Source organism: Oikopleura dioica, chromosome 2 (assembly GCF_907165135.1).
Source record: "Oikopleura dioica chromosome 2, OKI2018_I68_1.0, whole genome shotgun sequence".
Lineage (NCBI taxonomy): Eukaryota > Metazoa > Chordata > Appendicularia > Copelata > Oikopleuridae > Oikopleura > Oikopleura dioica.
The window spans coordinates 3,848,386-3,874,161 of NC_137292.1; the positions used below are offsets into that span (position 1 = coordinate 3,848,386).

The window sequence follows — 25,776 nt, forward strand, 5'->3', positions numbered from 1 at the left end:
GGGCTTTTATTCGCAGCGAATTAAAAATATAGCAACATGTACGTTTCTTTTGATAAAAGTGAAGACAAAATCAATTTTGAACTCTGATAAAGCTTTGGTTTCACCATAGTACTGAAAGATTAGAAAAATTGATGGTTTTTCTTCTATTTTTTACAAATATATAATTTCAATCGCGAAATTTATTCAACAACAACAAGAAATGAACGAATAGAAAGGATTGGAATTTGGCGACTCAGCGACGGACGGAAGTGGCATCGATTTGGGTGAGCTGGGGACAAGTGAGCATTACTTTCTTTCTGTACATTTGGTCCTTGTAGATTGGATTGCGCTCGAGGTAGACGGTTCGCAGTTGAGGCCGTTTGGTCTTTTACGGATAGAGATCTACTTCAAAGATGACCTAGAAAATGGACGATTTACGCCGATTATTTTACGATGAAAACAATCAAAGAAGTGGGCTTTTGGGGCGTTTGATTCTTATCAATTGACATAAATACACTTGTACTCGACACTCAATATCAAAAATTTTTAAATGAAATCATAAATCCATTTATTCGTTCTTGAGAATTGACCCACGAAAAGTTTTTTTGATCTTGCAGAAGAAATTCCTCACTGATTCAAAATCTGTATAATGCTCTGGGCCCTAAAGTGCGGAAGTCATTGAGGCAACTTGGACATCTTTAAAAAAGCGCGACATTTGAATTGTTTCGAATAAATCATGAAATGAAAATATTTCGATCCGTTCCAATTTCTCAACTTCTTTCCAATCCTCAATCTTGCAATCATTCATCCACAAGTCTTCAAGCTGATCCAACCCTTCAAGACCTCCAAGGGTCTTGATAGGATTGCCACTCAAATCGACGGTGTCTAGGTCCGTGTTTTTCTTCAAATTCTTGATTTCTGTTATTCCGTTGTGTGCAAGATGCAGGCTCGTTAAATTCGGAAGGCCCTCTAGTCCTTCAATCTCGAGGATTCGGCAGTTTTGAAGGTCGACAAGGGATAGTTCTGGGCAAACATGAAGGTTTTCCATTTTGGCGATTTTGTTCTTGCCAAGATAAAGCTCCTTCAGTCGAGTTGAAGACATACAAGAGACTTTTAAAGATGAGGATGCTCTTAAACTCAGTCCTGAAGACCCTGGATTGCTTCCAAGTTTTCTATTTTTCGAATTCGATTGGCACCAAGCTCAATCATCGTCAAATTCGTCAGAGTCTCGATGTTCTCAATCTTTGAAATTTTGTTTCCTGCCAAAAACAGTTTTCGCAGTTTCGTCAAGTTCTCGATATTTTCGATTTTTCTGATGTTATTATAACTTAAGAAACCTTTTAAAACTAATCTCCTGTTTTCTCAAACCTAAGATCCAAGATTTCAAGATTTACGAGAGTCTCGATTCCCTCAATTTTCTTGAGAATATTGTCGTAAAGATCAAGTTCCGTCAGCGTCGTCAGCATGCTCAGATTTTCCATTTTTCTGATAAGGTTGTTTCGCAAACTAGCGACATTCAATTACTCATAATCTCGCACCAGTTTTATCTTACCATAAACATTCAACTTGATGAAGTCCTTCTAGGCCCTGGATTGTGCCAAGACGCTCATGTTCCAGATTGACTTCGTAGTCATCAAGTGCTACACCGCATTCCGCAAGACTCCATTCCTCTATAACAGAAAGTTTAATGAACGGCTTGTGGTTTATTTCGCATTTGGTTCGATCATTGAGAAATATTGGTGAGATCTTAGGACTTCAATGAATTTTAGGGATTCTGAAAAATGAAGCGTAAAAAAGCTGCTCACTAGGAGGAGTAAGGTTCAAAACAAACGATACAAGCCGAAAATTTGATTCATTTTTCGATAAATAATATTTAAAATGTCCTGCGATTTCAGAAACAAATTGTTTTAAAAATTGATTGATAAATAACATATCATATATTGCTTTGTATAATAATAACAATGAACTAGTTTCTTGCTTATGATAATTTTACAATTATTAAGCTTTGAGAAAATCGTGAAAGTTTGTGCGTCTTACCTTTAGCCTCTCCTTTCTGCGTCTTCTCATCATCCTTATCCTCACCCAACTCAGGACTCGGCGGCCTCTGAACTACAGCTTTCTTCTCCTCAGCCTCATTAGCATCTCCTCCTCCCGATTTATTCACAGCAATTTCCTCTATCTTCTCGGCAACATCGGACATTGCCTTTTTCAACCCTTGAAAAAAATTCTCCATTGTTTTTGTTGAAAAAGATATTTTTATTGCTTTGTTGAGAAAATATATAAATTTGTTCTGTGAAATAGAAAAGGAAAAAAGAATAAGAAAAGAGGATGTTTTAGATGCAAAACGCACTTGGTGAATATTGAACAGTTTGGCTTCGAAGTCGCTAGGGACAGATTCATAATGAGGCGATTCACAAATCGCTTTCTTGCGACAAGAAAAACAGGCTACAGGAATGGAGTTATAAAAATAAACCAAATTGGTTTCAAGGTATAAAAATATTGACAAACTGCTTTTTCGAGGGTCATTTTTGGCGGGAAATCAAAAAGTTTTCTTTCAATTTAAAGCGTCAAAAGTGACCCTTTTCCTTTTTCTTCAATTCGCGCAAACAGCAGCTAGTTGTTTCTGAATCTTGTCTTCGTTTAGCTTTATCTGCTGTCTTGTGTTCATTATTTCATGTTCTCGTTGCTCTGTCTCGCGCTGGAAGCGGTTCAGTTGCGCGTAAAGCTGGTCCAAGTTCGCATGTTTCCGGCTGAGGTTGAATTTAAGTGATATAAAATGAAAAAGTGTCCTACTTTTGAGCTTCATTCAGTAAAGTCGTATTTTTTCTTAGTTCAGCGGACCATTGGTCGTATTCGGTTTGCATGGAGTCCAGATCTTCTTGGAATAGATCTAGGAAGATTCATTAGAATCGGGCATTTTGAGAGGATGGTAAATTTAAGGGGATTTGACCAGTCCTCTGCAGAATGTGTACAGATATAGGGCCTATATTATAGGCTCAAATTAATTGAATCAATAGAGGAGAGCCTCGAATTTGATCAGAGTTCTCGTTAAACTTCTTTTATTGAGGAATTTTTACCTAAGACATGCGCGACAGGAGGCAATTGAGCAGTGATAGCTTGTACGTCAGCCTTCATCTTTCCTATTTGCTTCTCAATTTTCTTTTGCTCTGCTTCGGAGATTTTATTCGTTTTATCCTACAACACTTTTATCCGAATGAAGATATAAACTTTTACTACCTTGACGTTGGCAGCCTTTGACATATTCTTGCTCGAGTCCATGATATCCTGAACTAGCGCGCCGTGATCCCTTTCGGCCACAACAGCGCCCTTGATAACGGAATTTTCGGCTTGTACTTCTTCGATCTCAATGTTGTCGTCTTCTTCATCATCATTATCACGAATCACTAGAATTATTTGTAATGGACTTTATTGTGACAAAAGAAAAGGATTATGCTGCATATTATTTGATTCACACTCTTTGCAGTAAGAAAACTCTTCCAGATAATGTAGATATTCATTTCAAAGGAACATTTTTCGAAGATGGAATGCGAAATCCATCGGTCAACTACTATTTATAAAATTCATGGAGCGACAGCTGTTTCTGAAACACCTGCTCAGGCCATCTGAATATAAAAGAAAAAAGAATTCTTTCTGATATTATCGTCCTCAACATCGAACCAAGTTTAGAAGATCGACCGGGAACATATAAAAACGGTTTTTCGAATGGATAGCCAACTTTTTTGAAATGAAAACCACGAATATTTTCTCCAAGTTTAAGAAAGTGTGATATATCGATTATCAATGATAATTCCGATTTGAAATAAAATGAATCACTAATGTGCTTAATTTCGCTTGTATTGAAAACAGTCGAATAAAAAATTCTCTAACTTCATTCCTCTGTTCTGGAATAATCACTTACCATTCGGATTAACCACTGGAGGACTTGTCGCTTCAGGAGGTGGCTGTGTTCTCCCCTTATTCGTCGGCCTGGCAGATCCCGGTCGCGCTCTGGAAGCACCCTTAGTTGTTGGTCGAGCTGGCTCTTCAACTTTTGGCGGTTTTGAGTGAGATGATCTCTTCTTTTCTTCTTTATCTGAAATCATCAAATATTGTTGAAAAATAGAGCGCTTGTTTTTCATTAGTAAAGGTAATTTCTACCAAAAGCGTTTCTATTCTAGCGTAAGCAATTTTCCTTCTATACTTAAAAATTGTGTAAAAAATCATTTCAAAACCGCTGATTCAGAGAAGAAAAGCCTCAAAAACCAGCGGTTTCGAAACTTGCGCGAGCTACACACCAGTCTCAGGCACAGGCGGAGGTCTGCGGCGTTCACCTTTCGCGCTAGTCGGCCTCGCTGGCCGAGATGAGCGTCTTTCTCCGCGTTCTTCGCCCCGTTCTTCAGCCTTCTTTCGCTCCTTCCGCTCGGCGCGTTCTTTTTCTTTTCGTTCAGCTCGTTCTTTTTCTACAAATTTCGTATTAATTTACCGCTGATCGATGTTTTTTTTCGAAAAATGTCAAAATTGTCGTAAGTTCCTTGCTCTAGGCAGCATTACTGAGTGTCTCCCCGTCAAAGAAGATATAGATACAATATTTAGATCGGTACTTAAATTGAGAGCGAACCTGTCTACTATCCGCATTTCGAAATAACAACTCACTTGATAAAGAAAATGTTTTTTGAAAATGAGAAAATCGTGGATTTCTATTTGTATTTTCTCGGCGGAAGAAGGAGAATCGGGCCGACTTTAGGAAGCTTTGATTGTTGGATTTTCTCTTCCATTCAAAATAGAGGGGAGAAAAGAGAAATAAATGAAAAGGTTGACTGGTTCAGCCTTGATGAAAAGAGAAATCCAGTGTTGGCTCCAGTTAGGATCATTGACCTCAAGCAAATGAAAAGCAAGAAAAAGGTATTTTAATTGTGTGAAATAAGAAACTAAACAACTTCAGCTTCAACAGTCTCTAATCTCTAATAATCGGATAAGAAGAATTCCCCCGCCAAAGAAGTTAGAAAGACACATGATGGACATTATCTTTCGTAAATCAATCATTAATATATATTAATGAATATATTCATCTGGTGACAGTAAATAAGTTCGAATCTTAACTTACTCCTGGCAGAAAAATATAAATGAACGATGGGAACTCTCACCCCCAAACCTCCAATAAAAGATTTCATCCAAAATGAACTCTCATTTTTGATTTACCTTTTCGAACCCGGCGTTCTTCTGAAGTCTCCCTTTTCTTTGACCTGTCCCTGTCTCTTCGCTCGCTTCTGTCTCTCCTATCCTTCGAATCTTTCTTTTCCTCCCTTGGCTTCGATTCCGACCGTTTCTCTGACTTCTTTTCGCGCTGTTTGGACTCGTCTCGTGGCTTCTTTTCTGCTTCTTTTTCTTTCGAAGATTTTGAGCTCTTTTTCTCGGCTTTTTCTGGATTTGCTGGTTTTCCACCGGCTTGAATCTGCGCGACAGCATCGTCAGAGCTCTTTTTGGTCAAAATCGCCATCGCGATTTCTTGCAGGAGTTTGTTGGTTTGTTCTGCTTCTTGTCCAGCTACGATTTTGGCAGCTTTGACATCTACGTTCTTGCCACTGACGAATGAAATACAGTCGATAACGAGCTGAAGGAACTTGAGTTTATCATTCTTATCCGTGATCGCTTTTCCGTCGAGGAGTTCTTTTGGGAATAAACCGGTGAAAAAGCCGGTTTTCTTCATAAGATTTGTGATGATGTCATGGAGGAATCGGAAAGGAGGACGGCTGAGCAGCTTTTCGCTGGAAACATTTTGAATAAAAAGCGTTAAAAAAGGTCTTTTTGACGTTTTTCTCAAACAACTTACGTTAGGGCAGGCTTTTGGATGATTTTGCCCAAGACTTGTTGCGTTTTTTCGACGAAATCGGCACCCATGCTATAATGAAGAGGTTCAATTGATTTGATTAGGTAAATGTTGATTTGTCGAATACAGACGCAAGACAGAAAAAGGATTCAAAGATTGTTCAAGACAGAAAGAAGGCGCTCAGCAGCTGATCCGGGAGTAATTTCTCTTCGTCGAAGAGCTCTATTTACTTCGGATAAATTATTCATGACTTTTGGGTTTTTCTTGAAAGAGTCGATCAGCGAGAATTCGATTTGCGACCACATTTGTTTTTCTCTTTCAGTAAGGGTCAATAAATATATTTTGAAGCTTTGACATTTCTTATCTAGAAACCATAAGACCTCGAAAAAATCGATGTTGATATTTGCCAACCGCAAAGTTAAACTGATAAATGAAATCTACTAGATAGAGCAATTTTAAATTCACCTTATTCTGTAATATTTCCAGTTTTCATTCATACCGTTAAAAATATTTGCAACATCAAAACACTTTCGAAAGTATTGAAAGATCGACAATAAAAGACCCAATCCTTTGCTTTATTCTTAACTCCTGAAGCTCTCCGGAATTGATCATCTCATGCCTAAACTCCTGTAACAGCTCCCAAAGGTCATCAATTCCAACATTATTGAGCGAAGAAATCCTCCTGACTCTCGGCCGCCAGCATTTATATTTAGGCGTCATGAATTTCAAAGCACTAGTGTACTCTGCCGCGATTCTGCGAACAGCAGGCTTCATGTCTCCGTCGTACTTGTTCACAGCGACGATGTCTACAAGTTCAACGATGCCCCTTTTTATTCCTTGAAGTTCGTCTCCAGCAGATGGTGGTAGAAGCAGGAGAAAGACATCTACCATATCGGCTACGGCAATTTCTGATTGACCAACTCCAACTGTTTCTATAACAAATCTTTGAATTTTGAACTCATAAGAAATTCTAGCAAAACATCCTTACCGATGATTATATTTTTATATCCAGCAGCCTCGCACAAAACAGCCGCTTCATGAGTATTTCTAGCAACTCCACCAAGCTCCCCTCCAGCTGGAGAAGGTCTGATAAAAGCTTCTGGCATCACTCCTAAATTTTGCATCCTCGTTTTGTCGCCCAAAAGACTGCCTCCAGTTCTAGAGCTACTAGGGTCTACTGCAAGAACAGCTTCACATGAATCGACAATCGTTTCAAATACCCATTCAAAAATCTTATGTTCAAAGATTTTTCGATCCAATTCCTAAATTACTTCCTTGATTGATAATATGCTGCCCGGCAGCTTCAATAAACGTCGATTTTCCCGCCCCAGGTGGCCCTGAAAGCCCAATACGAAAGGTCTTCGAAATGTCTTCCTCCACCACGCCATTCTGCAAAAGCCTAGTGAGAATTTCCTGCGCCATCGCTTTCTTTTGCGCATTTTTCGATTCAACAAGGGTGATGCTGGAACTCAAGGACGCGCGATTTCCGGCGACTATGAAAATTTAAGACCGTGGCTTCTTTTGATTATATTTGATTACCAATTCCAGAATAGAGTGAGTCAACTCTGGCAGATTGTTTCGAAGACAAAAGTCGTCTGCTTGCACAACGAATCATTTTTGAACGCGTTTTTGATAAGTCCGATTTCTTAAAGCTCGCATGTTTGAATGAAATAAGCTTTTAGTTTAGATATTTATTCGTTTTTCTGTTAATAAAATAGTGTTGTGCAGAAGTTTGTCAAACTTTTATAATAAAATTGAAGAACCGAAATTATGGTTTATCAAGGGACAGAAGCATTTTCGTGGTTTTGGCGATTGAATTTTCAACTTTCTTTTTGTAAGCGTCGGCAGTGGATCGCGTTTGCTCAAGTTCTTTTCGCGTCTTTAGACAGGTTAATTGACTGTGGCGACTTCAGATTTCTCTAGAGAATCATTTCTCAACCTTTTCCTGAGCAAGTTCTTTACAAATGCTGTCCTGCGCATCCTTCATTTCTTCGTATTTTATCCGAAGCTGCTGATTTTCTCCTTTTCTCGATTCAGATCGTCTTGAACTTTCTTGGAATTTGTGTCTTTTACTCCTTGTAGAGCTTTAAGAGCTCTCGAAAGGCGTTTATTGTCCGCCTGCAAGTCCTTAATTTGTTGCTGCTCTGCAAGCCGAGCTTCTTTTAATTCGTCAATGACGATTTCTTGCTCCAATAAACTGAAGAATTTTCTCAAAATGGGAGCCAGAAAACTAATCGAACCTGTTTTTCAGAGCTTTAATTTGATCTTCTTCATTTTCTTTTCCCATTTTTTCAAGCTCCAAATTGGCAACATCTCCCAAAAGATCCAACGGATTCGTACCTGCCTTCGAGTTTTTCTCCGTTGAATTTTGAGTTAAATTGATTGCCGCCCCGCTGTTCTTTCCCATTGTTTTGTAGGGATTGTCCCATTCGTACGGGTCCTCGCCATTATCGAATGGAATGAGTGGCATGAATACCCTGAATTTGTGATCAGAACCAAGTATTTTTTATTTATTTTGAGGTTATTTCTGGCTCTACTGATTGTACTCTATGTTGATGTTCTAGTGCAGCTAATACCTTGGGCCAAAATCACAATCCTCCAATGGCGGTGGAATCATGAGAAATCATTCTCCTTAACCATTTTTATTCAATTTAGGAGCTCTCTCGCAGACATTTTTAAACATATCTTACCCGTCGGATTTTCTGGATTTCTTCTTGTGATTCCGACTGCTTGATTGCGAAGTTGTTCTCTCTCTGGATCTTGCCCTTTGTGAAGACGTTGGTGAGCCTTCTACTTGAAGATCGATTGAAACATCATCGTTGAGCTCATCTTCGATACTTGCCCGATCTTCTTCGTCAGATGTTAACTCCAACAAGTCCAGAATCGATGAGTCTTGATTCCTCGGTGGGTTGTTTTTCTTGACAATTTTGACCTTCGGCCCCTTTTTTCTGAAAAGATTTTAAACGAGGGAAGGAAAGAAGAATCGCCTACTTGTTTTTGGTACCCTTCGGTCGACCTCGTTTCGATATTCTTCCATCGGAGCTTTTGGAAGCTTTCGCTTCCTTCGTTTTGGCGTTGAAACCAATTTTCGGCTTCTCCAGATTCCCATTTTGATCCTCACCGGGCCATGGATAGACGGGAATGTCCCCTACAGGTGGTTTTTTCGATGCTGGTCCGCGATAGATTTTTATCGAAAGGACATTTGTTTCACTGAATTCAAATATAAGATATTTAAAGAAGAGAGATCGCCTTACCGAAGCATTTCTAAGACGAGATTTTTCGAGTGCGTCTTCACATTCGTTCCGTTGACATGGGTGATGACATCGTAGAGCTCTAGTCCGCAATTGGCGGCGAGTGAGCCAGGCGTCAATCTCGTGACAACTGTTTCTCCGAAATTGTCTTTGATTGTGATTCCCCATCTTTGGTTAATGTCTTTTTTGGGTTTAGAGATAAGTTGTTTTCATTCAATTTTTTTTATCGAAATTCTCTAAAACCTTTCCTCGGCGGCACATGTTAACCTCCATTGTCTCAGCTCTCTAAACACACAGTTGTCGATATCCGAAAATAATTTCAAGAATTTCAAAGTTCGACTTTGAAAAAAAAGAGTTTATGTTACGCTATTTGGAAACACGCAATGCTGAGTAAATAGCATCGAGTTCAAATATTTGTCGTCGTTCAAAATCGTACTCAGCCGGTTTTGACGCTTTACGACATAGTTTAACGATGCTACTCAACGATCGTAAAAAGGGATAAAATCTGCTTTTTAATCATTTTTTCTAAGAAATTTCGTAACAAAACCTCAATTTTGACATCTTCAAGCTTGATATCCGCCATCGGAACCACTACTTTTCAACTGTTTGAATTTTAAAAGTAAAATTGCTTTTATATCGACCGATGATTTGTAATAACTTTTCGCAATAAAAAAGGATAAATCAAAAGCCCAGCTAGTCATTTTCCCTCTTTCCCTTTCTCTCTTTGAACATAAACCTGACTACGAGTTATCATCGTTGATCGCACCTGGAAAAATCAAGAAAAAACCAAAAAGACTATTTGAATTTCGTTTCGACGGGAGTTGGCCTTATGCCGATGCGGTGTCTTCAAATAAAAATGCTCGTTGTCTCTGAAACATCGGCTCAATTTGACCTTTGAGCTTTTTGGATGATACGATTTTTTTACCATTCTTGAGCGTTTTATTTAATAATGATGATTGAAATTTATTTTTTTTTTGGGACGCGTTTCGGTCTCAGTGGACCTTCGTCAGCCCTAAGTACAAATTTTAAATGAAAGTTCAAAAACAGGAAAAACAGTCTCTCACCTAGAGTGGACAATTTCGAATGAAGGCAGAGATTGAAAACATAAAAACATAATTCGCTTTCGCGGGCAGATGTAATGGAGCGCCAGAAGAAAGCGAATTACAAATGCTCCATTACAGAAATTTAACTTCAGCGAATTTGATCTGCTTATTCAAGCAAGGATCATTTAACTTGATCGAAAACGCTTCACAAAGGACACGGTCTTTGTAGTACGGTTGGTTGGAGATAACAGAAATAAAGTTCTTTTCGAAACAGAATTTGGTTTTGATTAACGCTCTCGATGTAGTAGGCTTGTATTTTGGAGTGTCTGGCTCACTAAGATATTTATCATATTCCTCTCTGAATTTTGGACACTTCAAAGAGTGGAAAAACATAGGACTACGATAACGTGGCTCAAAATGTTCACGAATTCTAGTTCCAAGCTGTCTTTTTGTCTCCCCCTGGTAATCCGTTTTCCCACATGGACATTGGAAATGGTACACCACTCCACTTTTCTGCTCAATTGGTACCGGGCGCTTCCAGGTTGGGTGCAAACATTGTTCTATTCTCACTGTTTTCCAACAAAGTCTCAGAAAGAACTTCGGGGTAACTTTTTTAAGAATAGCACGCATTTTGCCGCCAATACTGTCGCACCGGGGACCAGTAAAGCTTGCGCAAAAATTGTGAACTATTTCCCCTTCCACTTTTTTATCATTTTTGGGCTTCTCAAGGAGTTTTATTTTATCATCGACCAAACCTGGTGGATATCCATTGAGAATGAATTTCCTCTTGGCTTTTCGGAAACCTTCAGTTTTGGCCTCTTCGCAGGATGAAGCATTTTTCACCCTATGAAGATGCCCAACTAAGAGACTGATCTTTTGTGACTTAGGAGCTACATTTGTGCGAAAATTGGGAAGGAAATCCTTCGAGGATTTCTTTTCATAATGAAACATCTCAATTCCATTCTTATGAATTCTGAATTCAGTGTCTAAATATGCAAGTTTGCCATCAACCATCTCTTCCTTGGTAAATTGGATATTTTTGTGAAGTCTATTGGCCTTTTCAAAAATATACTGTATATCCGATTTTTGCACAATAAGGGCACAGTCGTCCACGTACCTCCGGATAAAAATGGCTCTACCTTCTCTTATCAATTGATCGAAAAACGGGGTCTCCAAAGTGTGCATGAAAATGTCTGCCAAAATAGGGGAAAGCTTCGACCCCATAGCTGATCCGTCTTTCTGTCTAAAGAATCCATCTGGCGTGCTAAAGCTTGTAAGCTTGAAAAGAACAGTATCTACTAAATTTTGAAAATCGGATCTTGCCGGGAACTCCGAAACATGTCCGTCTTCTAATTCCTCCGGACAAAAATATGACTGTGGGTTAGCATAAATAAGATCTACTACTATTTTGCTTATTTCTTTAATGGGAAGAGAAGGAAACATACTCTTTATGTCTAAAGAAATAATAGTATGTTTATCTAAATCAATTTTGTCACGAATTTTAAGAAAACTGTCTTTAAGCTCAGCAGTATTCTTTAAATTCGCTAAGTAATTCGCTTTCTTCTGGCGCTCCATTACATCTGCCCGCGAAAGCGAATTATGTTTTTATGTTTTCAATCTCTGCCTTCATTCGAAATTGTCCACTCTAGGTGAGAGACTGTTTTTCCTGTTTTTGAACTTTCATTTAAAATCTGTACTTAGGGCTGACGAAGGTCCACTGAGACCGAAACGCGTCCCAAAAAAAAAATAAATTTCAATCATCATTCATGAGAGGTCAACACCGACAAAGTTTTATTTAATAATTTATTAAATAGAAAGGTTTCAGAACTGAATTGACAGATAATCAATGGGTTGTCAGAGAATAAGCTAATTTGTAAGGCTAATAAATGATCATCATTGAGCGAAAGTTGAATAGAGCTGATAGAAATCTTCGAAGATCAGAAGAGAGGACCAAAAATCAAGGCAAGGTCGAGTGGAACTTCGAGAATTAGATGTGGATTAGGGAAACGAAGTTGTCAATGCCTTCTTTTCCCTTCAAAAAGTCGATTTCAATGAGGCACAAAGCGCCGACAAGTGTTGCTTCAGTAGAGCCGATGAGTTTGACGGCTGCTTTCATAGTGCCTCCGGTGGCGATCAGGTCGTCGATGAGGACGATTTTGTCTGAAAAAGTATAAAAACTTTTAGCCATTTAGGAATACTAATGCATATTATCGAAGTTTGTGAAAATAATATACCGAAATAGAGAATGTGACCGGTCTTTATCAATGATAGATGGAGACGAAAATCTGTATTTAAGTCAATGTAAAAGTCGTTCTGGTGTTTCATTGAGCTTACCAGTAGCTTCTAGAGACGCTTTCTCAATCTCAACCACATCAGTTCCGTATTCAAGCGTATATTCCTGTCGCACCACTTCCCCAGGGAGCTTGCCCTTTTTACGGATCGGGACAAAACCGACTCCTAATCTAGAAGCCACGGCCATCCCTGAAATCAACCGTTTAATCGTCCATTTCTTTTTCTAACTTGCCCATTAAAAATCCTCTCGATTCGAGGCCGACAAGCTTGGTGCATCCTGGGAACTTTTCCCTGATCGTTTCTTCCAACACATCTCCGAGAAGTTTCATTCTTTCCGGGTCGGAAAAGAGCGGCATGATATTTTTGAACACGATTCCTGGTTTCGGAAAATCGGGATGATCCGTCATACAGTCATTTAGCTGCTTTAGCTTTTCTTCCATTCTTGTTTTTACGAATTAAAAAGGTGGCCATGTTGTTTTCAATGATTGTTTTATTTTGTATTTGAAGCAAAAGCGTATTATTTGAACTTGATTTTTACAATTCAATATTGAAAATCTGCGCAAAGGTAAAAAAACGCTGGTTTAGTTATTAGGCGCTACTTTGAAGTTTTGAAGTTTCAGAATGCACAACTTGAAAGAAAGAAAAATTACGATTTGGAAAACGATTGTGAGTTAAAAAATGCTACAGGGTATAAATTTATGATCGTGATTCATGTGACCGTGAAAATGTGATAATGGCGAAGTTTTTTCCAGTTGACAGACGATTTGTGAAGTGATGAAAAAAGAATGAAAATAGGTTTTCGTCATTCTACATGTTTTATGCTGTCAATCTGGCGATGACATCTGCGTAATGTTCATTAAGCTGCTTTCTCTTCAACTAAAAGCAAATGTCAAAAAGGAAATAGAAGGCTCAAGAATTACCTTGAAAGCATCAGTAACGAGACCAGTGTCAGGAAGCCAGCCAGCCTCGAAGCTTCCATCGATGTGAACCTTGTTGGGAATTTCCAACTTTGACAAGCAAGCGGATTTAGCCGTGGCTTGAATCTCTTCCATCATCTTCTTCACGATTTTTTCATCGTTGCAGATTTCGACGAGATCGCCCTTGACGCCGATTTCATCCGCCCATTCTCGCACAACTGATAATGGAGTTAAAATGGAATAAGAGAGATGACTTCTACCTTTTTCGACAGGACAAGCGATGGCGATAGGCATGAGAATAGCGCCAGAGCCGTAGATGACAACATTTGCAATAGCGGCACTGGTTTTTAGGGCGGCTTCGACCTTTCCCAAAGCGACGTACTCACCGTGTCGCATTTTACTTTAATCGGGTTCACAACGAAATTACTCGATTAAATTCTATTCTAAGGAATCGATCCTGTAAAAATCGTGAAACCGTAACAAAGATCCTTCTTTCTGTCGATAATCTTGAGAGCGCCATCATGATCCCATTCTCCAATATCACCAGTTCGGAAATATCTCAATCCATCAATCTCGCAGTAATCCTCAGCTGTCTTTTCTGGCATCTTGAAATAGCCAGCGGTAACATGAGGGCCACCGATGAGAACTTCTCCTTGAGCGGGTTTGTTTTTGATGGTGTAATTGCCTTCTTCCCAGTCAATCAGTCGGATTTCAGCGCAACCAAGAGGGGGTCCAACTCGGCCATTAGAGGTATCGTACGCGTCCTGAAAACGGAGAATGTATCAATGAGAAATTGATGGTGTTCTTACCTGGACTGCTCCAGCGGCGCAAGTTTCAGTCAAGCCGTATCCGATGATCAAAGGACAGGACATGCAAATCGACATGAACTGCTGAGTCTTAGCTTCGACTGGAGCTCCACCAGCAATCATAGCTTTCAATCGACCACCGAGAAGATCTCTTGTCTTCTTGAAGACTAAAAAGCTCCATGAAAAAAGGGCTGTCAATGAAAAACGTACTGAGTCTGTTGAGGACAGGAGAGTCGCCACCGTTTTCAATTTGATCCAATTTGTAGTTGTAGGCGTAGTTGAAAATCGCTTGCTTGAGTGGAGAGCCCTGCTTTACAACTTGGTCGACATTCTTTCGAATTCGCTCCAAAATTTCAGGGACGGCGGCCATCAAGGTTGGTCGGAGAGCACGAGCGTCGCCCATGGTTCCGGTTTTGATCTTTGCGCTCTAGAATTTTGTTTGAAGAAGATTTAGGAGAAGACTCGAAGCTGACCTTGTCGGAGAGCGTGAGCGGGCTAGAATATCCAATTCTTGAGCCGTTAAGCAGGACGGTATTCTCCGCTGCGAGCTCAAGAACGTGAGCAAGAGGCAAATAACCAATGTAGACATCATCTTCGAAAGAAATGCCAGAAAGCTTGATTCGAGAAGTCAAGCCTCCAATTGCGGCGCAGAGGTTTCTGTGAAGAATCATGACGCCTTTAGCTTTTCCAGTCGTGCCAGAAGTGTACATAATAACGGCCAGATCGTCTCCCGTGACTTCTGGACCTTCGAAAGTTGAGGCATCAGTTAGTGAAAGGGCTCCAAAAGCTGTGATGGTTATGGAAGCGTCAAGGGATTCAAGAGCTTGGAAAATTGATAATTTAAAAGTTTTTTAAAAATCAGTTTTACCAGGGCAAGGCGCGTTGTTTTCATCTTTGCAGTTGATGATATGCTGGAGTTGTCCCTGCATAGCATCTGCTACGGGCTTGACACACTTGGAAAGAAGAGCGTTGGAAGAAACCAAGGCCTTCGCCTCCGATTCCTCAATAGCTTCAATAACTCGATCTTCTCCAAGCGAAGCGTAGACAGTAACTACAGTCAGGCCAGCGCGAAAAGCAGCATGGGCAGCGATCATCCACTCGGATCGAGTTTCCATGTAGAGGGCGACTTTATCGCCTTTCTTGAGCCCAAGAGCGGCGAAACCAGCAGCGGCATTGTTGACGAGCGTTTCCATTTCGGAAAAAGTCTTGAAGTGGTAGTCGCCGTAGGTGTTTTTCTTGAATGTTCGACCGTTTGGCTGGACTTCGTCGTCTTCGGAAAGAAGCTCTCGTCGGCCGATGGCGAGTCGGGCGCCGAATCTAGCAGTGGCAGCTCGGAAGGCGTCGACGAGATTGTCATGTTTCTGGTCAAAGTTGTGGATGAGCACGGTGTTTTCTACGGCTCGGCGGACAGCGGGCTTGATCTCCCGGGACTTCAGGCGGCGGTTCATGCTGAGCTTTTATCGGATACTTTTTATTCTCAAATTTTATATTGTTAGTTCGTTCCATTATTTTCGCCAGATGTGGCCACTGGGTGGCGATTCTTATCAAGACAGTATAAAACTCAATCATAACCTCAACCATTACAATAAATTTTAAAATGAAGCATTCACTGTTTTGTTTTTGAGTTCACTACCGTTGTCAAAATTAGAGATCACAGATCCTTTACCTAGACTTAATTAAAACTCTTCACAAAATATTGAATTCCAAATGCAAAAGATGAATCCGTGAGCTTGAAATTAGCTGTTTTTCTTCCCATGATTCTCTTGATATTAATAAAATAACGTCAAGCAAAAAAAACTTCAGTAGATCCATTCACTGTTACCCGAACAAAAGAAAAGGGAAAAGTTAATGAAAGTGAGACTACTGAAGCATCAATTTATCAAGATTTAGTATCCGTTCCTTGTAGCCAGCTCCGCTTACGACGAACCATGGAATGTAAGTGACGAATCCCCAAGCAAAAGCAATAAGGTCTGCTGTGTGATGGACGATCTCTCCTACAACTGTCATTTTTCGATTCTTTGTCTGAAAAAATGTGTTGGATAGCAAGAGAGCTCGAGAAAAATATGACCGAGCTGGTCATGTGACGACAATTTTGTCACCAGAACTTTTCAAAGACTCAGACAGACATTTTGTCTTTTCAGTCGTTATATTTCTGTTCAGATAACTGGCAGTGGAACTAAATGAAATTCGGATTATGTGGCGCTTTTTTCAATTATTTTACAAAGCACTTTTTTAATGAAAAAAATCTAAGCTTCCTGAAGAGCTGCTCGTTTAGCTGGTGGCTCATCGGATTCAGCAGCTTTCGTTTCATCCCCTTCCAGCTTGTGCTTCGCAACAGCGCTTTCGGGAAGATTGGTTGGAGCTGGAATTGCTCCAGAAACTGGCTTGTTCTCCTTTTCGGTAGGAGGAGTGGCTAGGGGAGAGCTCTCAGATGTTCCAGGTTCTCTAGAAAGATATTTTTAATAGAGGCATGGATGTCAAAAATGTGAGTAAATGAAAGATAAATGAGTGTGTTCATGCGCGTACTCATGCTCTTGGTTCTTTCCCAATTTAATTTTTCCTAACTGATAAGTAATCTGCTGATGGGGTAGGATATTCTTCTTCAGCAACAGTTCATCGAGCGCATCCTTGAAGTCTCTGAAGACCCTCTTGAACTGGATGCCACAGCCTCTGCATCGCTTGCAATCGAGCATGTAGATGTCGCCCGTCTTCATGATGCGCACTTCGAACTTGCTTTTGAGGCTTTCGAAGCGCCAGTACTTCTCAGGAATCTGCTCGTGGACGGTGTACTGAGAGAAGTGCTTGAGCATTTTCGCGATGATTTCTTTTTTCTTCGCCTTTTCAAACCAAACTCGCGTGATTCGAGGAACACGAATCTGGTCGCTCTCCAGCTCTTTTTTATCGCTCGATCCGGCGAGCATTTTCGATGAAATCCTGAAAAAACGGCTTGAAAGGTTATAAATAGGGAGGAGCGTACTCATCGAGGGGTTGGCTAACGCTCGGCGTGGAGTCTTGAGTGGAGCTTTGTATATCGTTGAATTTGACGATGTACTTGAATGTGCTCTCTTCTCCTTCTTTCTTGAATTCGTCGAATTCAGTCATGTTCTTTTCGTCGCCGAAATGTTTCAGCATCTCTGGCTGGCTAAAATCATCGTGCTAGAATCGGTAGAAAAGGGGAGATCGCTGTTTACCTGATTGATTTGTGCCCCAGAAACTCCTGAAATCTTTCTCCACGGAACATTTTAATGCGCTCTTGGAACTGATACTTGAACGCAATGTCCTCCTTGTGAGTTGTCGTTAGCCTGAAATAACAGTTTCAGTTCCATTCATGGACCATTCACTATTCTATTTCTTACCATTTCGGTCCATTGACTTCATCAGCGAGCCAGGAAATCTTGGGTCTATCGGCATCATTATGCGTGAGCATTTTGACGATCATTTTCATCGCTGAAATGGACATGTTTTGCCAACACGGATCTTCGGTGTAATTATGCCGGCGGAAATCGCGGTAATCTTCGTCTATCTCCTGATCGGCGATCGTCCATGGAAGCATACCGGAAAGCATCGCAACTGAAAAGAACGAATCAATTGAAAGAAACTCGAAACTTCTACACAGATTGTAGAGCACAGAAACAAGTCTTACCTAAACAAACGGCCATCGACCAAATATCCCCCCTCAGCGGGAAATAATGCCCATCAGGAACGAACAGCTCTGGCGCCATGTAACCCTCCGTCCCCTGACGATGTTCCCTAACAGAGAATGATCTTTCCGATCTGCCTTTGTTTATGCAGGCTGTGGCCGAGCCGAAGTCGATGATTTTCAATTGACCGTCTTTTTCAAGCTTTTCAAAAGAAAAAATACTACAAAATCGCGATCTCTGTCTCTATTTGAAAAGCTCATTTCTCGTGTAAGAAGCATGTTCTCTGGCTTGAGGTCTCGATGCGCGATTTGTTTTTTGTGAAGGAAATTCATCCCGCACACGAGCTGGGCGAAGTAAAACTTCGCCTGGGCTTCTGGCATGCCCACATCTGGCACAAGTTTATCAAATAATTCGCCACCTTCTGCGTATTCCATGAAGATGAACATTGCTTTCACCTCATGTTCGTATCTGAAAAATATGTCGAAGCCGAAGGGCGTAATAACTCACCGGCTGTTGATGTATCGAATGATGTTGACATGATCCTTGACAGCTCTGTGAATGTTCTTTTCTCGCGTGAGCATTTTCTTCTGATATTCAGTCATTGCGTCGCAATTGATGATTTTCACTGCGCATTTGATTTTGCTTTTGCGATTCAGGATCAGCCGAACATCGCCAAAAGCGCCTTTTTATGGTTGAAAATTCAGGAAAGAAATGAAGACGAACCAACATCAGGGTGGAACTTTCGGACCGGGCAAGTCGGGCAAAAAATCGGGCGGGCGGGCAAATCGGGCGGCGCAGGGCTCGATTTTACGAGGTAAAAATCGGGCAAAGTCGGGCAATCAGGCAAAAATCGGCGCCCGGAAATATAGTCGGCGCCCGGAAGAAAAAATGGCATCTAATGGGACATAAATACTGAAATTTTCATTAAAAACGTCCGGTTTCGGTTCTCCATGAGTGCCTTTCTTCCTTCGGGATACAAATTAATCCTGTTTCTTCAATAAATTTACAAATTTTTTGGATTGGGGGTTGCCAAAATTTCCGGGCAAAAGTCGGCGCCCGGGCAAATCGGGCGGGCAAAAAGCCGGGCGGCAATCGGGCGGCGCCGACAAAAAAATTCTAATCGGGCGGCCAAATTCAATTTTTTTGCCCGAACGTTCCACCCTGCCAACATCTGTATAAAATACTGTTAATATACAGTGTATACGAAAAGGAGAGTGCTTCATCGAAGCGCTGAAACTATGAACACAAATGTTAAAATAAAAATTACAAAAGTAATTACTAAAGTAAAGAAAACCTTTTTCAACCGATTCCTTCTCCTAACTTTCCAATAAAGTCCCAATCCTCCAGAAATGGAGTCGGAATCCCATCCTTTACCACGCCAAAAATGTCGTCCGCCTTCATTGTCTAAAACGAAAAGAAAGCTAAAATCTATTTCTATAAAATCAGGCGGTAATAGCAAGGTTTTCTACAGCAGGCATTTCGGAATCACTCTCATAATCAGCAAACTGATCTTCGTCGTAAATCACTCGTATCAGCAAGGAGCAACTGAACACGAGATTTTCTCAAGATCAACATGGAAATGGAAATATCTAGAAAAAAACTTGCAAAAGTCTAGAATCTCGTTCCTTGGGCAGGTCGCAACTTCTTCGCCAATTTTCAAGTCTTCCAAGCTGATTTCAAATTTATCTCCACAGGGACAAGGGTAAGTGTAGATTTCTAGCTCTTCGTCGAATTCCATATCTTCTATCTCTATTTCATCGTGGTACACCGTCATTCTGAGAAAAAATTGGTTTATAAGCGAAATGAAATTTTAGCAAAAAAACTTAAATATGTTTTCGCTTCTAGAGAAAAGCAGCTTGATAATTTTCTGCCTTCGTTTTCTCTTTTTATGATTATCCAAGCCATTTTTTGAAGCGGAGGTTTTTCGAGCGCGCGTGAGAAAATTGGTCGATCGAAGCGCGGAGGACTTTTTTGCTGGAAGCGAGCGAGAAGGAGGACGCGCCCTTCCCCACAACTTTGAGAGTCCAAGAATTTTTGAGATAACAACATAATGAAATGAATATTTTTATTTAAAAAGCGAGCAGAGGTAAATCAAACCATCTCTTCTGTAGATACTTCTTCTTGTGAGTGTGTAACAGTCTCTTCATTCGTTTGGCTTCTACTGGGACGAGAGGGCTAAAGATGGTCTATATTTCCTTTTGCCATAAATTATGGCCCATAATGATAAACCTGAAAACAAAGTGTTGTCGAAGCCAAAATGAGAAGGAGAAGGTTCAGGAAGATCAGCGAATGCTTCAATTTTTGAAAGGGCACTAAGAACTTCCAGTCACGACCAGAATTCCAGGGGGCTGACCGGACTGACCAGAGTGTAATATGGGCAACGTGAGGTGCTAAGTCCGAAAGAATGAGGCAAGTGCAGGTGGGTAGGATTAGACACCAAATGAAGACATGCGAGGAATATTGACATTGATTCTTCCGCTTCAGTCCGAAAGTTATGAAGATAGGCAAATTTATCCGTCTTATTCCAAAGGCCAAAATTAATGGTACCTAAGTTGAGAGTACAGTCTTTGAGGGTTAATTCTGATGAACTGGTGAATGCCGCAGTAGTCCTGAGCACCTTATTTGAATATAAGAGATACAGATAATTGTAGCTTCAATTATCACTGATAGTCTATCAGAGCCCTGAGGACCTCAAGTTCGGTGGGCCCGTTCCATCTCCGTGCATTCATGGTAGCGTGGTGTCTAATCCTCCTTCCTTGAAGCTTGTTCACCTGTATTCTTCCCGACTTAGCACCTTACATTGAACATATTACACTCTGGTCAGTACGGTCCACCCCAATTCCAGGAGGACCCGGTGACAGCAAAAATGATCAAACCATCAAAGATGATATTTCCGCAAAGAAGAAGGAGAAAGATCCCGGTCTAATTCATTTGTTAAATATTTGTTTCTTTGGCTTTTTACCAAAATATAGAAGACTTTCTTCTTGACGATCAAATTTTCTTCTTGAGCACTTTGTCGATAATAAGAAATAAAAATACTTGTTCCAAAGCCCGCAGAAATCATTCCGACAATGGCAGTAGCAATGTTTGAAACCATCAAAATTATTCGAGCGTTAAAAATTGCGAAATGGATGGATAAGTAACTTGGCCAAACAAGGCTGACTAAAATCAGTTCTCACTTTGACAACCCAAAAGAGTGGTACCTAATAGTAGAATCCATTCAAAAATCCATACCAACGCAAGGAACTCGCGAAAAACGCCCATTTTCTTGAGAAATCATAAAAAAAACTTAAAACAAGATATTCGTTTATTTATTTGAATGCTCTGAAAACCTTATTTTCTTATTTTATTTCATATTTTTCAGTTTGTCTGGAGTAACGTTGGAGTCGTTAAAGATAACGTATCCGTTATCAAAGGCACAGTTCATCGAAGCATGTACTTTAGCTTTAGCTTATTTTTCCCAGCTCAAATAAGTCTCCTGTCATGAAGATTTTTTATTATATTTGATAGGCAACTCAAATTGAAGAGCCTCGATTTCCTCTTTCCCGCCACCTTGAAATCACACTGTCTCATCTGCATTACATTTGTTAAAAAAAGCCCGCGCGTAATCATGAAGCATTGAGCGTTCCAATTATCCATTTTTCGCGGAAACTGCCCGCCGGCGTTCAATTTTAAACCCTTACGATTGAACTATTAAACTGCCACTGGGTCGAAACAATGCTGAGCAAAAAGAAGCTCAAAAGCATTATTTTGATTTTGGGCACTTGGGCGTTTTTGAATTTTTTGCATGAAGGAATAGTTTACAAATTAAAGGAGAGAAAGCTAAGGAAAGAAACAGAAGTTCAAAAAATCGATTCAAGCGAGAAGGAAAATAATGAAAAATCTACTGTTGTTTTATTTACCTACTATCGCTCCGGGAGTACATTTACTGGAGAATTATTTAATCAGCATCAAGGTAATGAAGATTCTGAGCTAGGCCTACTTGCGGATAACCCTAACCCTAACCCTAACCCTAACGGCTTTTTTTAATGAAGATTGATTTTTTTTTCTTTCAGATGTTTTTTATCTCTTCGAGCCACTCATCCTGGCTGGAATCGAGACAGGAGCAGAAGACGTCAAAAAAGAACTGCTGATGCGAATTTTCGACTGCGACTTGCCGAGATACAGCGACTACAGTTCTTCGAAATTGCCTTCTTACGTGAAGGATAGTTGTGGGAGGAAGAACTTTTGCTTTGCTCATGGAACAAAGGAATTTTGCAAAGAGCCGTTTTGCCCAAACGATTTCACGAAGGAAAGGAAAATGTGCTCAAGGGGACCGTGCAAAGGTTTGTTTTTACTTTTTGAGAAAATTGTTATTTGCGGTTTTTTAGCGTTTTCTCGTGATGGAGATTTGATTCAAGAAGCGAATCGAATTTGCCACTCGAAACCGGTCAAAGCGATCAAGACCATCAGAATAACGACGATTTCGCCGTTTCTTGAGTTTTTCAACGAATTCGACTTTTCGCAAAATTTCAAGTTTGTTCTTCTCATCAGGGATCCAAGAGGAATGCTCAACAGTAGACTTAGAATTTCAAGAGTTCAAAAACACGAGAAAGACAAGGTAAGGACCGAAATAATTTTCTCCTCACCGAATTCTAGGGCGCCGAAATATCGAAAAAAGTGATAAAAATATGCAATCAAATTGTCGAAAATATCAAGACCATCACCTCCAGTCACTTTATGCACTCACGAACGATCATTTTACGATACGAAGACGTAGCTTTGGACCCCAAAAACTATGCAAAGAAAATTTACGAAAAGTTCAACCTTGATTTCACCAAGAATATCGATTCTTGGATCGACGAAAATACCCATCTGGATGGAAAAACGTCAAAGATGAATTTTTACGATACACATAGGTACGGCAGGAGTCAATAGGGGGATCCTTACGTTATTTTAAGGGAATCTGCGAAAATAGCTTTTGACTGGCGAAACGCCCATTCAAACCGAAAAATGCCTTACGAGTTTCTTCAACCGCTTCAGACGGGATGTGCTGAAATGCTGAGCCTAACTGGCTACAACGTTTTTCTTCAAAGGAAGAAATGTATAACGATACTCTTCAACCGCTGGTGCCAAATGAAAGCATTGACTTTTTACTTCATCTGTAAATTATATTATTCAATTAAATATTTAAACAAATATTCGAATGAAAGACTGCATCATTTTCCCTCTTCAAGTGTCGTTGACGTGCGTATTGTAACGGCATCTTCTAAGATTTGCTTTTTCCTTTTCTCGTGCGTATAAAATGACCCTGACGGAGTGAACAGCTAGAAGTCTGCATAAAATGATACACGGGCAGAACTGCGTTGCCTTAGATATTGAAGGGGGTTCAGAAGACAAGCCAATACGTATTGGCATAGTTAATTGTAGGGGAAGAGTGATTCTCGACGAAGGTAAACATCATTATATTGACAGAGAATAAGGTGATCGATCAGAAAATGACGATGATGCTGTTTACTGCAATGTAATCTGACCAAGACTAGAAGCATTGGTTAAAGATGTCATCAAAGGTCGTTACGTGATCGGGCACAATATCAACTGTGATGAAAAATTTTTCGAGACGAAGAATTTCTTTTCGGGAAAGAAAATTGATACCGACAAGAACGGTTGGGCTCTAGGAGAAAGAAGACTGTCATCGAATAAATACGGTCATAATCCCGTCGAGGATGCACAACTTTAACTGAAACTGGCTGTAGGAGACTTACCTCTACCACTTTATAATTATACTTTTAAGATCGAACATGGTCTGATCATTCCTCCGAATCAAATGACTATATCAGCTGCCTTGGAAAAAATCGAAGAGAACAGAAGAGCCCATGAAAAAACTTATCGACTATAACTATCTACTGACAAAAATCAACATGATCATGATCCACAACTATTCAATTATTCTTCAGAGCGATTTCTCAAGTAACTGTATAAGTTTATTAGGACGTGTTTTTTTTTCATTATTGTAAGAATATTAAGGATTATTTTAAGAGTAAGGGTATAAAGATAGATAAATTAAAAGCAGGGCCTCTTCATGATATTTATACAATTTGCAGGGATTAAGTGCTTATACATAGGGATTTTGTTGTTTCGTTTATAGATTTTATTATTACTAGGAATAGGGACACAGTTTATTTAGAAGATAGAGAGCTTAATTTAGATATGGTTAGTAAAATAGATAAAATTTTAGCTACACTTAGGACTAGATTCTCTCAACACAAGGATTTTTTTTGTTGGGACGACGTTTTGCTTGACACAGATGTTTTTCTCGACAAAACGTCGAATTGCGTTGAGAGAATGAATGGCAGGATAAAGCAAGCATTGCAGGAATCAAGGAGGATCAGGGCAATCGACCGCATCAAGGTCATAATTAGTGAATTTTCATTAATTAATTTTGATTTTATGTGTAGTTTTAGGAATAAGAAGCGCCCCATTAGTGTTAGATCATTGAATCGTCATAAGCGATGTCTAAAGTTAATTCAATTATTTAGGTTTAGAGTAGGAAAGGATCCCAATTTTAGTAAAGTTGTAGATACTATCCTATATTCTAACAAGACGGAGTAGAGTTTACTAGGTAATCCACTCATTCATCCCATTTTTGACTTTTTTGGCTGTTTTTTGACTGTTTTGGCTGTTTTGACTGTTTCTGTTTTTATAAATTATTTTTCAAATAAATTTATTTATCAGAATATAATTAACAACTTACTCTTATAGGAGATGGTTGACTTCTTATTGTGACTTCAATTGTTGATGCGTTCCCTCCTCTAAGCTCAAGCAGCGTTTTCTTCACCAGGTTTTTCGAGCGCGCGTGAGAAAATTGGTCGATCGAAGCGCGGAGGACTTTTTTGCTGGAAGCGAGCGAGAAGGAGGACGCGCCCTTCCCCACAACTTTGAGAGTCCAAGAATTTTTGAGATAACAACATAATGAAATGAATATTTTTATTTAAAAAGCGAGCAGAGGTAAATCAAACCATCTCTTCTGTAGATACTTCTTCTTGTGAGTGTGTAACAGTCTCTTCATTCGTTTGGCTTCTACTGGGACGAGAGGGCTAAAGATGGTCTATATTTCCTTTTGCCATAAATTATGGCCCATAATGATAAACCTGAAAACAAAGTGTTGTCGAAGCCAAAATGAGAAGGAGAAGGTTCAGGAAGATCAGCGAATGCTTCAATTTTTGAAAGGGCACTAAGAACTTCCAGTCACGACCAGAATTCCAGGGGGCTGACCGGACTGACCAGAGTGTAATATGGGCAACGTGAGGTGCTAAGTCCGAAAGAATGAGGCAAGTGCAGGTGGGTAGGATTAGACACCAAATGAAGACATGCGAGGAATATTGACATTGATTCTTCCGCTTCAGTCCGAAAGTTATGAAGATAGGCAAATTTATCCGTCTTATTCCAAAGGCCAAAATTAATGGTACCTAAGTTGAGAGTACAGTCTTTGAGGGTTAATTCTGATGAACTGGTGAATGCCGCAGTAGTCCTGAGCACCTTATTTGAATATAAGAGATACAGATAATTGTAGCTTCAATTATCACTGATAGTCTATCAGAGCCCTGAGGACCTCAAGTTCGGTGGGCCCGTTCCATCTCCGTGCATTCATGGTAGCGTGGTGTCTAATCCTCCTTCCTTGAAGCTTGTTCACCTGTATTCTTCCCGACTTAGCACCTTACATTGAACATATTACACTCTGGTCAGTACGGTCCACCCCAATTCCAGGAGGACCCGGTGACAGCAAAAATGATCAAACCATCAAAGATGATATTTCCGCAAAGAAGAAGGAGAAAGATCCCGGTCTAATTCATTTGTTAAATATTTGTTTCTTTGGCTTTTTACCAAAATATAGAAGACTTTCTTCTTGACGATCAAATTTTCTTCTTGAGCACTTTGTCGATAATAAGAAATAAAAATACTTGTTCCAAAGCCCGCAGAAATCATTCCGACAATGGCAGTAGCAATGTTTGAAACCATCAAAATTATTCGAGCGTTAAAA

General features: G+C 40.0%; 8 protein-coding genes and 1 long non-coding RNA gene across 12 annotated transcripts; 2 read left to right on the top strand and 7 right to left on the bottom strand.

Annotated features, from left to right (window-relative positions):
• Window positions 1–3: 3 nt before the first annotated feature.
• Window positions 4–2,508, bottom strand: LOC145696220 (uncharacterized). The gene is given in 6 exon segments (XM_081773218.1): window positions 4–354; window positions 733–1,057; window positions 1,117–1,306; window positions 1,348–1,485; window positions 1,532–1,649; window positions 2,017–2,508. Coding segments are annotated over 6 exon segments (1,089 nt in total). The 5' UTR covers window positions 2,213–2,508; the 3' UTR covers window positions 4–232.
• A 57-nt stretch (window positions 2,509–2,565) lies between these two features.
• On the bottom strand, window positions 2,566–5,878 carry LOC145696238 (uncharacterized). Of its 3 annotated transcripts, none has more exons than XM_081773240.1 (8): window positions 5,810–5,878; window positions 5,179–5,744; window positions 4,311–4,439; window positions 3,899–4,072; window positions 3,217–3,383; window positions 3,057–3,174; window positions 2,773–2,869; window positions 2,566–2,729 (listed from the first exon to the last, which is right to left on the bottom strand). In XM_081773240.1, the coding sequence occupies exons 1-8, from the start codon at window positions 5,875–5,877 to the stop codon at window positions 2,573–2,575; spliced, it is 1,476 nt and encodes a 491-aa protein (XP_081629366.1). In that variant the 5' UTR covers window position 5,878; the 3' UTR covers window positions 2,566–2,572. The 3 variants fall into 3 exon arrangements, with proteins under 3 accessions (XP_081629366.1, XP_081629364.1, XP_081629363.1); XM_081773238.1 differs by having other exon boundaries at window positions 3,899–4,066; window positions 4,275–4,439; XM_081773237.1 differs by having other exon boundaries at window positions 4,275–4,439.
• Window positions 5,879–5,955: 77 nt separating this feature from the next.
• Window positions 5,956–6,991, bottom strand: LOC145697712 (methylmalonic aciduria type A homolog, mitochondrial-like). The gene is made up of 3 exons (XM_081774926.1): window positions 6,795–6,991; window positions 6,369–6,738; window positions 5,956–6,121 (listed from the first exon to the last, which is right to left on the bottom strand). The coding sequence occupies exons 1-3, from the start codon at window positions 6,928–6,930 to the stop codon at window positions 5,956–5,958; spliced, it is 672 nt and encodes a 223-aa protein (XP_081631052.1). The 5' UTR covers window positions 6,931–6,991.
• Window positions 6,992–7,476: 485 nt separating this feature from the next.
• On the bottom strand, window positions 7,477–10,005 carry LOC145700837 (uncharacterized). Of its 2 annotated transcripts, none has more exons than XM_081778163.1 (7): window positions 9,824–10,005; window positions 9,306–9,342; window positions 9,061–9,238; window positions 8,798–9,016; window positions 8,497–8,754; window positions 8,047–8,283; window positions 7,477–8,003 (listed from the first exon to the last, which is right to left on the bottom strand). In XM_081778163.1, the coding sequence occupies exons 2-7, from the start codon at window positions 9,328–9,330 to the stop codon at window positions 7,805–7,807; spliced, it is 1,116 nt and encodes a 371-aa protein (XP_081634289.1). In that variant the 5' UTR covers window positions 9,331–9,342; window positions 9,824–10,005; the 3' UTR covers window positions 7,477–7,804. The 2 variants fall into 2 exon arrangements, with proteins under 2 accessions (XP_081634289.1, XP_081634287.1); XM_081778161.1 differs by having other exon boundaries at window positions 9,794–10,005.
• Window positions 10,006–11,914: 1,909 nt separating this feature from the next.
• Window positions 11,915–12,865, bottom strand: LOC145700838 (adenine phosphoribosyltransferase-like). The gene is made up of 3 exons (XM_081778164.1): window positions 12,625–12,865; window positions 12,435–12,581; window positions 11,915–12,260 (listed from the first exon to the last, which is right to left on the bottom strand). The coding sequence occupies exons 1-3, from the start codon at window positions 12,830–12,832 to the stop codon at window positions 12,088–12,090; spliced, it is 528 nt and encodes a 175-aa protein (XP_081634290.1). The 5' UTR covers window positions 12,833–12,865; the 3' UTR covers window positions 11,915–12,087.
• On the bottom strand, window positions 12,865–15,607 carry LOC145700836 (long-chain-fatty-acid--CoA ligase 4-like). The gene is made up of 8 exons (XM_081778160.1): window positions 14,984–15,607; window positions 14,589–14,938; window positions 14,326–14,542; window positions 14,119–14,282; window positions 13,789–14,073; window positions 13,570–13,708; window positions 13,313–13,527; window positions 12,865–13,268 (listed from the first exon to the last, which is right to left on the bottom strand). The coding sequence occupies exons 1-8, from the start codon at window positions 15,561–15,563 to the stop codon at window positions 13,209–13,211; spliced, it is 2,010 nt and encodes a 669-aa protein (XP_081634286.1). The 5' UTR covers window positions 15,564–15,607; the 3' UTR covers window positions 12,865–13,208.
• Window positions 15,608–16,228: 621 nt separating this feature from the next.
• Window positions 16,229–19,530, bottom strand: LOC145697713 (serine/threonine-protein kinase Chk1-like). Its single transcript, XM_081774927.1, has 11 exons — window positions 19,358–19,530; window positions 19,226–19,301; window positions 19,061–19,160; window positions 18,264–18,438; window positions 18,018–18,224; window positions 17,759–17,946; window positions 17,472–17,685; window positions 17,307–17,417; window positions 17,093–17,257; window positions 16,642–17,049; window positions 16,229–16,560 (listed from the first exon to the last, which is right to left on the bottom strand). The coding sequence occupies exons 1-11, from the start codon at window positions 19,528–19,530 to the stop codon at window positions 16,362–16,364; spliced, it is 2,016 nt and encodes a 671-aa protein (XP_081631053.1). The 3' UTR covers window positions 16,229–16,361.
• Window positions 19,531–21,335: 1,805 nt separating this feature from the next.
• LOC145697714 (carbohydrate sulfotransferase 1-like) lies at window positions 21,336–22,995 on the top strand. Its single transcript, XM_081774929.1, has 6 exons — window positions 21,336–21,711; window positions 21,812–22,081; window positions 22,127–22,356; window positions 22,395–22,654; window positions 22,697–22,899; window positions 22,973–22,995. The coding sequence occupies exons 1-6, from the start codon at window positions 21,474–21,476 to the stop codon at window positions 22,993–22,995; spliced, it is 1,224 nt and encodes a 407-aa protein (XP_081631055.1). The 5' UTR covers window positions 21,336–21,473.
• Window positions 22,996–23,077: 82 nt separating this feature from the next.
• LOC145699699 (uncharacterized) lies at window positions 23,078–23,803 on the top strand. Its single transcript, XR_014134066.1, has 3 exons — window positions 23,078–23,188; window positions 23,231–23,487; window positions 23,530–23,803. It is a non-coding gene; the product is annotated as an uncharacterized LOC145699699 (long non-coding RNA).
• The last annotated feature ends 1,973 nt before the right edge of the window (window positions 23,804–25,776 follow it).

What these genes read in the sequence shown, in the direction of transcription:
- LOC145700838 (XM_081778164.1), bottom strand. Translation starts at nt 12,832, where the DNA reads ATGGAAGAAAAGCTAAAGCAGCTAAATGACTGTATGACGGATCATCCC. An exon ending in ATCGAGAGGATTTTTAATGG is followed by an intron (nt 12,582 to 12,624) that starts GCAAGTTAGAAA and finishes GGTTGATTTCAG; the next exon opens with GGATGGCCGTGGCTTCTAGA. An exon ending in AGCGTCTCTAGAAGCTACTG is followed by an intron (nt 12,261 to 12,434) that starts GTAAGCTCAATG and finishes ATACTTTTTCAG; the next exon opens with ACAAAATCGTCCTCATCGAC.
- LOC145697712 (XM_081774926.1), bottom strand. Translation starts at nt 6,930, where the DNA reads ATGCAAAATTTAGGAGTGATGCCAGAAGCTTTTATCAGACCTTCTCCA. An exon ending in ATATAAAAATATAATCATCG is followed by an intron (nt 6,739 to 6,794) that starts GTAAGGATGTTT and finishes GATTTGTTATAG; the next exon opens with AAACAGTTGGAGTTGGTCAA. An exon ending in AGAATAAAGCAAAGGATTGG is followed by an intron (nt 6,122 to 6,368) that starts GTCTTTTATTGT and finishes CCTTACTGAAAG; the next exon opens with AGAAAAACAAATGTGGTCGC.
- LOC145696238 (XM_081773237.1), bottom strand. Translation starts at nt 5,877, where the DNA reads ATGGGTGCCGATTTCGTCGAAAAAACGCAACAAGTCTTGGGCAAAATC. An exon ending in CAAAGGCTGCCAACGTCAAG is followed by an intron (nt 3,175 to 3,216) that starts GTAGTAAAAGTT and finishes AAAGTGTTGTAG; the next exon opens with GATAAAACGAATAAAATCTC. An exon ending in TTACTGAATGAAGCTCAAAA is followed by an intron (nt 2,730 to 2,772) that starts GTAGGACACTTT and finishes ATTCAACCTCAG; the next exon opens with CCGGAAACATGCGAACTTGG.
- LOC145700837 (XM_081778161.1), bottom strand. An exon ending in CTCGTCTTAGAAATGCTTCG is followed by an intron (nt 9,017 to 9,060) that starts GTAAGGCGATCT and finishes ATTTGAATTCAG; the next exon opens with TGAAACAAATGTCCTTTCGA. An exon ending in CCGAAGGGTACCAAAAACAA is followed by an intron (nt 8,755 to 8,797) that starts GTAGGCGATTCT and finishes AAATCTTTTCAG; the next exon opens with AAAAAAGGGGCCGAAGGTCA.
- LOC145697714 (XM_081774929.1), top strand. Translation starts at nt 21,474, where the DNA reads ATGCTGAGCAAAAAGAAGCTCAAAAGCATTATTTTGATTTTGGGCACT. An exon ending in AATTTTTACGATACACATAG is followed by an intron (nt 22,655 to 22,696) that starts GTACGGCAGGAG and finishes CGTTATTTTAAG; the next exon opens with GGAATCTGCGAAAATAGCTT. An exon ending in ATTGACTTTTTACTTCATCT is followed by an intron (nt 22,900 to 22,972) that starts GTAAATTATATT and finishes TCCCTCTTCAAG; the next exon opens with TGTCGTTGACGTGCGTATTG.
- LOC145697713 (XM_081774927.1), bottom strand. Translation starts at nt 19,530, where the DNA reads ATGACGGTGTACCACGATGAAATAGAGATAGAAGATATGGAATTCGAC. An exon ending in AAAGTTAGGAGAAGGAATCG is followed by an intron (nt 18,439 to 19,060) that starts GTTGAAAAAGGT and finishes AACCATAAAAAG; the next exon opens with GCGCTTTTGGCGATGTTCGG. An exon ending in GTTAGCCAACCCCTCGATGA is followed by an intron (nt 17,050 to 17,092) that starts GTACGCTCCTCC and finishes CCGTTTTTTCAG; the next exon opens with GATTTCATCGAAAATGCTCG.
- LOC145700836 (XM_081778160.1), bottom strand. Translation starts at nt 15,563, where the DNA reads ATGAACCGCCGCCTGAAGTCCCGGGAGATCAAGCCCGCTGTCCGCCGA. An exon ending in TCCTGTCCTCAACAGACTCA is followed by an intron (nt 14,283 to 14,325) that starts GTACGTTTTTCA and finishes GGAGCTTTTTAG; the next exon opens with TCTTCAAGAAGACAAGAGAT. An exon ending in GCGCCGCTGGAGCAGTCCAG is followed by an intron (nt 14,074 to 14,118) that starts GTAAGAACACCA and finishes CTCCGTTTTCAG; the next exon opens with GACGCGTACGATACCTCTAA.